The following is a 10000-nucleotide window of genomic DNA, read 5'->3' on the forward strand; positions in this document are numbered from 1 at the left end:
CTAATCACTGAAATGAGCGCTTAGGCGTAATCAGTAAACGTGTGCTTTCTTCAAACCGTAAAGTGAAAACTAAAATTTTACAATAGTGCTTAGCCCTAATCACTGAACCACGCGCTTACACTTTTGAAATATTGCTATAGTGAACTGCCACCGCGGTCCGCAATCCCGTAGTCGATGAATGAAAATTGTCCAAGGGCAAGACGATCTCGTGAAAAGTGTAGTTAACCGAACCGCAAAATGAAAGCTAAAATTTTACGAGAGTGCTTAGGCCTAATAATAGTGTTCTTAACCGAACTACAAAATGTAAGCTAGGATTTTACGAGAGTGCTTAGGACTAACCACGAAAACCAGCGCTTAGGCTTAATCAGTAAACGAGTGCTTTCTTCCTCACACGATCTCGTAAAAAGTGTAGTTAAGTATAATGCAGTGCTTTCTTCTTCACACGATCTCGTGAATAGTGTAGTAAACCGAACCACAAAATGAAAGCTAAAATTTTACGAGAGTGCTTATGCTCCGGTACAGTACCTGCAGAAGCTGCCAGTGCTTAATTAGGCCTAATCACTGAATCGAGCGCTTAGTCTTATTCAGAAATCGAGTGCTATTGCGAATGAAAGTTAACCGAATTATAAAATGATTCGTTGAACGCGCTATAAGAACAAGAGATACATATCAACTTACTGTAACTAATCGAAAGTGGTTCAGCGTTGTCTGTACTCTTATCGACAACGATATTCGCCATCACAGTGGTCAAAATGTTGTGGATTTAGGAGGTGCAGTGAGCAATTTGCCTTGCGAGGCCAAAAATATCAAACATGTTTGATTTTATCCTCACGGCCTCGCAAGGCGAATTTCTCACCAAAATTTTCCCGCAAACATGAGGAAACGGATGAGCAAACCGCCTCGCGATGGAGTATGCTCAGCTGTTTCCTCACCGTGTGCGGCGGGCTTAAGTAGGCCAAAAGCATTTGAACAGTAGAAAACTATTTTTTATCTTGGAGCAGCTGCAGTTTACCCCGCCACATTGAGGCCGTTACTGTAAAGGGCTGGCCACGCGGTACGCGGAAAAAATAAAGTCAAGGTTGCTAAGTATCTTAAGTAGCTGGCTACGCGGTACGCAGAAAGAATTAAATTCAAGATGGCGAGGTATGTTAACTAGCTGACTACGCGGTACGCGTACGCAATGTTAAAAGCGTGCTTAGGCCTAATCACTGAAACGAGCGCTTAGGCTTAATCAATGAACGAGTCCTATTTGCTTCACACAATCTCGTGGAAAGTGTAGTTAGCCAAACCGTAAATTGAAGTTGCCAAGTTTTTAACCACGTAAAAGGCGCCAACTACTTTATGTAAGAACCCCTGATGAGTATATGGGTTATGAACTATTTTTAGTCCGACCAGCAGTTTTCCAGTTATAATTAAATTGCAACCTGCAACTTGTGCAGGTTAAATTGCAACCTGCAACCGGAACGATGTGGACACTTACGCCGTGGACATAAGTGGAGATATCACACTCACGTGTGTGGGGAGAAAAACAATTTGGTGCGCAATACGCTGGAAATACGCCTGGCGAGGCCGTGAGGATAAAATCAAAGATGTTTGATATTTTTGGCCTCGCGAGGCAAATTCCTCTCTGTGTGTGGCCATCGTGGTCAACCTCACGAAACGGAGTAAAATCTATAAGTGTCAATCTACATTTGTGGCGGTGAAAGCGTTAATGGGGACATTTCTTTTGAGCGAACCTAGATGTTGTTAATTTTCCTGATCGTCAATATGTACATTACATTGGATAGTCTGTGTGTGTTGATTTCACCGATAGCCTCTTTCTTCTCTTGTAACTTATTCACGCAATTTTTTTTAGTTTTCACTCACCTTTTCTTTTAAAAGATAAAGCGGATGTAAAGAGAAGCGAAAGCCGCCGGTGTGTTAGGTGAGACAGAGAGGGAAAACAAAGCTGAAAAGCCTATTCAAATCATCGTTTCATTTAACAGCCACACCGGAAAATAACTAAGTGAAACACGAAAATAAACAGGTCTAATGGAAGCGTGCTTGAATTTCGTCAAATTATCCCCAAAATCAGCAAGAATTTGTGACGCTGATGAATAATGAAGTAGTCTCTTTTTCCAAAACGATAGAATTACCTGGTGATAAATAACCTCGTCTAGGAGAGGGAATTTTTGGCTTTGCAGAACAATGGTTGACCTCACCAAACAGAGTAAAATCTATAAGTGTCAATCTGCATTTATGGCGGTGAAAGGGTTAATGGGGACATAGTTTTTGAGCGAACCTAGATGTTGTTAATTTTGCCGATTGTCAATATGTAGATTATATCGGCTAGTCTGTGTGTGTTGATTTCACCGATAGCCTCTTTCTTCTCTTGCAAGTTATTCACGCAATTTTTTTGATTTTCACTCCGCTTTTCTTTGAAAAATTCAATCGGATGTAAAGTGGAGAAGCGAAAGCTGCCGGTGTGTTAGATGGGAGGGAAAACAAAGCTGAAAAGCCTATTCAAATCGTCGTGTCATTTAACAACAACACTGGAAAATAACTGGGTGAAACACGAAAATAAAGAGGTGTAATGGAAGCGAGCTTGAATTTCGACGAATTATCCCCAAAATCAGCAAGTTATAACGCTGATGAATAATAGAGCAGTCTCTTTTTCCAAAACGATACAATTACCTGGTGATAAATAACCTCGTCTAGGAGAGTGAATTTTTGGCCTTGCAGAAACAATGGTCAACCTCAGAGAGTTGGACGATTGGACGTTTGTGTTGAATTCGCACATTTCTTGTCCAACGAGTGCTTTCTTCGAACCGCAAAATGAAAGCTAAAATTTTACGAGAGTGCTTAAGCCTAATCATTTAAAGGAGCGCTTACATTTTTGACATATGGCTATAATGAACTGTCACCGCGGTGCGCAATCCCGTAGTCGATGAATGAAAATTGTGCAAGGGCGATCTCGTGAAAAATGTAGTTAACCGAACCGTAAAATGAAAGCAAAAAGTTTCGAGAGTGCTTAGGCCTAATCACTGAAACGAGCGCTTAGGCTTAATCAGGAAGAAAGTGGTATTTCGTGCAGTTAACCGAACCGTAGAATGAAAGTTAAATAACCGAATTGTAAAATGATTTGATCAACGCGCTATAAGAACGAGAGATACATATCGAGAGGGAGATTGATCACGCTTTAAGAAACATCATTGTTTGTGCTCGATCATCGTGCTTTATGAACGAGAAATACATATACATCAATGTCCCTCGCTCTTTTTGTTTGGCGCCTCAGACGTGAGAAATACTGCGTATCCACTAAGTTCGGCGTCCCCGCGTATCCACCCAATTTAGTGTAAAGCTTCGACGTGGCAGGGTATTCGGTGAAGCCGTTGATTTCAGCGATAGGCTTTTTTTTTCTCTTGTGATTTATTCACCCATTTTTTTATTTTCACTCTACGTTTCTTTGAAGAAATTATGTCTGTATGAAAAGTGGAGAAGCGGAAGCCGCGAGTGTGTTAGATGAGAGGGAAAGCAAAGCTGAAAAGCCTTTTCAAATTATCATGTCATTTAACAGGCGCACCGGAAAATAAGTGACAAATGAGCCCCAAAATTAGCAAAAATTTGTGACGCTGATGAATGAAAATGGTTTAATTAAGGGCATTCGTGAAAAGTGTAGTTAACGGACCCGTAAAATGACAGCTGTAATTGCCGAATTTGTCGAAATCGCCAATGTTCACCCGCGTGGTATAAATACCAATGGATCAAGTAATGTGACGAAATTGGGAAAACATCGCCAAAATTGCCGATTTTGTCCAAACGCCAATGTTCACCCAAGAGGTATAAATACCAATGGATGAAGTAATTTGACGAAATTGGCAAAACATCGCCAAAATTGCCGAATTTGTCAAAATCGCCAAAATCGCCAATGTTCACCCGTGTGGTGTGATTACCAATGGATGAACTAATTTGACGAAATTGGCAAAACATCGCCAAAATTGCCGAATTTGTCAAAATCGCCGAAATCGCCAATGTTCACCCGTGTGGTGTGAATACCAATGGATGAACTAATTTGACGAAATTGGCAAAATTTCGCCAAAATCGCTAATTTTGCCAAGATTGTCAATCGTGCAGCTCTTTCGCCAAATCTGCCATTTTTGTCATCGTGTGCATTTCTGGACATAAGTGTGTTCTTGACATTTATTTTTTATTTTTTGTCAGTGTGTGTCTGTATTAATAAAGTGACGATCTTTCGTTAAGCTATGGCAACAAGTTTAACTAAAAGCAAAAGCTAGTAAGGCTCAAAGTCAAATCTCCATATCGACAAGGATAAGCATAGCGCTTGAGATAGATGCGTAATACAGGTATCAAAGCTAAAACTAAACTATTGTATTAAGTGGTTATCTCGTCAGGTGGCTGAAACTGTTCAGCAAGTTTAATTTCCTCCCTGTAGAAACGAAACTCAGCCTTGCATTTGTCGTTTGTTTTCTTATCCAAATCGAACCTTTCATAGCTCCAATAGGGAAATGATGTTGTTGTTTTTTTTAAAGTTTGAAACATTGTATAAAAGTACAAATTCTTGCTCGTTCGATAAGCGTAGGCTATACAAGCCTTCGTTTCTCTGAAGTAAGGCATTTTGGATTGAACAGCTTGCCTTGTGAAATGACAAAAACAAAATTCAGAAACGGCGGGAAAATTTACGTCGTCGTCTTTACTGCGAATATTGTATATTTAAATTCTAGAGGACGACGACGACGCGGGACTATGACGTGACCCAACGGTGTCATCGTGCGAACGTCGTCGATTCGTAAGCTTACTTATAGGGCGTTTTCAACAAACCTCTTGAGACACCAATAACAATAGACAAATGCATGGCTTCTGGTGGACGAACGAAAGAATTTATAGAGGATATTACATGGCCGCGCGGCGATACGAAATTTCTCTTTGAGTGTTGAAAAATATAATAAACACCAGCAAGAGAAAATGAGGGGACAGAGACGGAGGCTCAGGGCGGTGGCCGGGATATGTCATGTCCACGAAAGTTATTTTTAGACGAGCGGACGTCTTTGTTCTAGGGGAAGTCTGTCTTCCGAGACGTCCGCATGCAGTCTTGCCTCGCTCTTAGGTTCTTAGTGAAAAGAGAAAATGACGGCGCACGTGGAAGGCTGATGAATACTTATTTTCTTTCAAGCATCGGACCGAGGTAGGCCAGCATGCGGACGTCTCGGAAGACTTCCGCTCGTCTAAAAATAACTTTCGTGGACATGACATATCCCAAGGGCTGGACCGGGAGCCTCCCTCTCTGTCCCCTCATTTTCTCTTGACACCAGTGAAATACAAAATCATTCACGAAAGGCATCGAAAGGCGCGATTTTTATAACCGTGGCAACAGTGATCTTTTCACTTGTGAAAATAACATGTTATTTTCACATGTGAAGATATCATGTTTTCGCGCGAAAGCTCACTTGGTATTTCATTGGTGTTTGTATAATAAAATGAGAGATTTTATGTTTTCTTCCACCAACATGGCGGCAATGAGGCTGCGTGAAAACCTCTTATATTAATAGTTGCATTTGATGTCAGTCAGTAGCAATTTTTTAATCCATATTTTAATTCTATTAGGAACAAGACATATCAGACAACCTTACTTCGCGCATAGTGAGGTATGAATTGAATTGTTATGAAAACCCAATTACAGTAATGTGCTCAGCTGATCGAATTTCCTTCCCAAACAAAGTGCTGTACAAAGGGGGTAGTTTCTAAAGAAACTGTGGTGCTGCCTCGGTGGGGAAGTAGTACACAAAAATTTAGTTTTATCAACGGAGTTGAAAATGTAAATTGACCACGGACCGTACAGGGGTTGTAAAACCTGAGGTCTCGGGCGTTAGCCCTACCGTTAGCCCTACCGTTAGCCGGTCGAAACGTCAGCTTTTAGAATTCCTGCACGGTGGTCAATTTGCATCATCAACTCCGTTGATAAAACTAAATTTTCAAGTGCTGTACATACTGGTTTCTGTTTTCAAAGCGGAAAGCGAGTCAGTAAACTGAACAGTTTGGTACATTGACCAAAACTCAAGTTACGAGCTTTGAATCTTATTGCCAGCAATATAAGTCTCGAGAAACTGATAATTTACCCTTTAACACACTTTATTATTCCACTATTGCGCCATTTCACCATATTTGGTTATTGTGCAATCGATACGATTCTCTGTCAGTGCAGGGAGAAGCCAAAATACTAAAACATGGCGTAATGGTGGAATAATAAATTCCTTATTGAATGGTTAACATGTAATGCGTGAGGACCTTTTGCTTGTTGCTTGTATTTTCCTCCCCCGAAAATACTTCGCAACTCTCAAAATATCCGCGCGCATTATATGTCAAAGCATTCAATAAGGTGAATGTATTTTGGTTCCTGGTTAGAAAAACTGAAAAAAGTTTCGCATTCAGTCAAAATCACACTGAGATGGAAAACTTGTCCACAAGGTTCGTTTCAGCCGCAAAACGCATCTTTTTGTGAAAACAGTCATTTTGCATTTTTGCAGCACCAAACCAGAAACACGTCAAGCTATGATCCTCGCAGCTATGAACGCAATTTTAGCTATTGCTTAGAGAGCTTTGGGAGCTAGTCATTTGCAGATTCAAGTGTTCCCGTGATGAGTGAATCAATGAACGAAATGATATATGAAATGAATCATATATTGAACGTCGGATATGAAATCAAGTGAAGTTATGATCCTCGCAGTTATGAACCGAATTCTAGCAATCACGTTGAGAAGCCTGAAAAATTCCAGGACTTCAACGGGGTTGAATTTCGTTCATTGAACGAAATTGAACGAATGTCGCTTCGTTCATTTCCTTCATTCTTCATAGCTCAGTTGGTTAGAGCGTCGCACCGGTATCGCGAGGTCACGGGTTCAAACCCCGTTGAAGTTCTGAAGTTTTAAGTCTTCTCTGCGCTAAAAGTGCGTTGATAACTGCGAGGATCATAGCTTCACTTGATTCATTCCATATATCATTTCGTTCATTGAACCAGAAACACTTCAACACTTTTTCAGTATTATACTACGATACCAATGGAATTTTATGATTTTTGTTTACAAGACATCGTCATTGGAATCATGCTATATATATAAACGTCCCTCACTAAATTATCTGATATCAATCGGTACATTTTATTTATGGAAGCCCAGAAAAAGTCATGTACTTCTAATATTGAGGCTTTTAACTTCCGTGCAAATTCCGAGTCGAGACATAAATTAGAAACCTTTTACATAAAATGGCCAAAGGAAAATTTTGGCATCTCAGGTAATGTGTGTAACTTGTGCAGTTTTGAAAGTCAACAGGCGATAAGACAACTGAAAAATCAGAGTCCCAAAAATCAGCATTCGAAGCTACAACCTCCGTAACACCGGTCATTGGTCGGATGCTCTACCCATTGAGCTTGCCAAACTTGACAAACGACCTAGCTCTTCAATGAGTTCTACTAACTCAATGGGTAGAGCGTCCGAACCGTGTTACCTCGGTCATTGGTTGGCATCCTGCATAGGACCCTGAAGTTTCAGTTGCCTTTTGCCCGTTGCCAAGCAACCTGTATTCTATCCGTCTCAGAGCACACAGACCAGTGGGACATGTACACATTGTCCATTTTCGACCTAGTTAAACTATCTGATGACTAGCTCTGCATAGAGTTTTAGTAGTTCAATAGGTAGAGCATACTCGCGACCGGTGTTTTCGGAGGTCGTAGGTTCGAATCCGCTGAATTTTCAGTTGTCCTCTCACCCTTTGCCAAGCAACCTGTATTCTATCCTTCCCACTGGCGCATTACACCTTTCCATCATTTTATGTATATTTATTATATGACTAGCTCCGTGAGCGGGCAAGATGAACTAAATCGCGCGCTGTAATTGGCTACCCGAGGGGGCAAGATGGAGCGATACTGCCCGCTCTGGATTTTCTCGCTTGGTGCCGCAAGATCAAAGATCATTTTTTGGTGTTTTAAGTCGATGACATATAATAAATCCTTTATTGACCTAGCTTGTTCGGTCAAGATGGCTGGATATTGGTCTCGTTCTTTTTTTGCGTGTTTATGGACTTCTACTTCGTCTCGATCCATAAACACGCAAAAAAAAAAGAACTTGGCCAATATCCAGCCATCTTGACCTCACGCTTGGCCAATAACTCATATGTATGCAGAGCCCGCAGACCAGTGGGACACAATTAGTGTCCATTCAGGATCATCCAACCGGTTTTACGGAGGTCGTAGGTAATCCTGCCAAGGGCTCTGATTTTTTGGTTGTCTTTGTGCTCGTTTCCTAGCAAATGGTATTCTATCCTTCCCACGGGCGCATTACACCTTTCCATAATATCATGTATCTAGATCTGTGTAGTGTTGTTTAATTTTTCTACGTCATTTCAAATTAATCTCAGAATGTATTTTTTTCTTCTTTTTCAGTATTGTTAGTAACTAATTTCAATAAAATAACTTTACTGTCAACAATTGTGCTGCTGTCTTCGGCAAATTTTTACTAATTTACTGCGTAAAGTGATTTTATTGAAATTAGAAAAAAGATTCTGAATGGATAGAACCTTCGGTAAATCCCGTACAGTAACTACAATTTGGACTAGGTATATGTGGGCAACTCGAAAGCCTTGGAGTGCAATCTATATATACCCCTTTACCAGCTATAACTCTGCCTGTATGCCCGATTCATCATTGATTACTGAAAGAAACTCTCTTCATTGATTAGTCTGGCCAATATTCTACATCTCCTCTTCCCTAACATTTTGAAATTTTAAGGTCGGCTCACAGTGCAAACAACTATCAAACACGATTTTGTCGCTGACAACTTATCTTGCCTCAAGAGCTTTTCATTTAATTGTAAACAACTACCTCTCAATCTTTTCTAGCTACTATGAGTATCTATGGCACAGAAACAAGGGTGTGGATGCGAGTTCACTGTTTGAAGGATTACCCCTGTCATTGCAAGCTGATATAACACACGATCTGTACAAAGACTTGATTGAAACGGTATGACGGCTTTCTGCTAATGATATGATGCAAAAGTGAACTCCCTTACCGGGGACTTTCACCTACTCTCTACTAACCAGTGGGTTGTCTCAGTTTGTTGATCATCGAATTACCGCGAGCCCGAATCGCGGCCGGATCAACTCTGAGTGGCTCAAAGAAATGATGATTGTAATTTCTCTCACAAGGGGTAAGACTCCAGGTTTACTTGCAAGGGGACTGCAACCCGTAGGCCCCGTTCATTTCCGGTTTGCCGTGACGTTCAAAATGTCTTATGGGTGTGCAAGGACCATCAATTAAAGCAAGAACAGCCATAAGTTAAGGAGGTTTGCCAAGTTTCGGATTTACATTTCTAACTGAACACAAAGCAAGTCGTGTTTTTTTTTCCTTACACAGCCTGTATTATTTCAGGCTCACAGCTTCAGTCTTTGCCACTGCAAAAGTTGCTTCCTTAACTTCTTATATTTGGCTGTTCTTATATTTCTGCGGCGCTTCAGGTTCACGCATGAACCTCAACGGCATCCTCAGACACCGTAAAAATACACTCGACCATGTTTCGACGAGTTGCCAGCTGCGCACCATGCTGCAAGGGAGGTAGGGAAGTTAGAGAACGCAATTAGGAAAACTGCAAACCTTGGATTAAAGACCACTAGGTAAATGGAATACACAATGTGTTTTTTCGTTTATAACTTTAATTTGTTTTCGTTCCAACAGGTGCCGTTATTTCAAGGCACAGAGATCGGTTTCTTGAGAATGCTTGCCATGAAATTTAAGCCGGTGTATTTTCTGTCCAAAGAGTATGTGGTTCGACAAGGAGATATGGGACAAGAGGTGAAAGTTACACTATACTGTACTTAATTTTGTACTTAGATTACAAATTAAACTTGCTCGATTTAAGACTGCGGGAAAGATGTCGATAACCCGACAACCCATTTGATTTCAACGAAAAAAGGAAAGAGATGTCTTCGTTTATTTGGTTGCTTCTGATCCAAGCAC

The 10000-nt window shown here is 40.8% G+C and overlaps 1 protein-coding gene across 2 annotated transcripts in view; it reads left to right on the forward strand.

Annotated features, from left to right (window-relative positions):
- LOC138019074 (uncharacterized) overlaps window positions 1-10000 on the forward strand; it is a 126914-nt gene that overhangs the window by 67610 nt on the left and 49304 nt on the right. For both annotated transcript variants that reach the window (XM_068865727.1, XM_068865728.1), the window contains 3 exons: window positions 5602-5642; window positions 8887-9007; window positions 9719-9835. In XM_068865727.1, coding sequence (XP_068721828.1) covers window positions 5602-5642; window positions 8887-9007; window positions 9719-9835 — 279 coding nt within the window. The remainder of the gene's footprint in view (window positions 1-5601; window positions 5643-8886; window positions 9008-9718; window positions 9836-10000) is intronic.

Source organism: Montipora capricornis, chromosome 10, assembly GCF_036669925.1.
Source record: "Montipora capricornis isolate CH-2021 chromosome 10, ASM3666992v2, whole genome shotgun sequence".
Lineage (NCBI taxonomy): Eukaryota > Metazoa > Cnidaria > Anthozoa > Scleractinia > Acroporidae > Montipora > Montipora capricornis.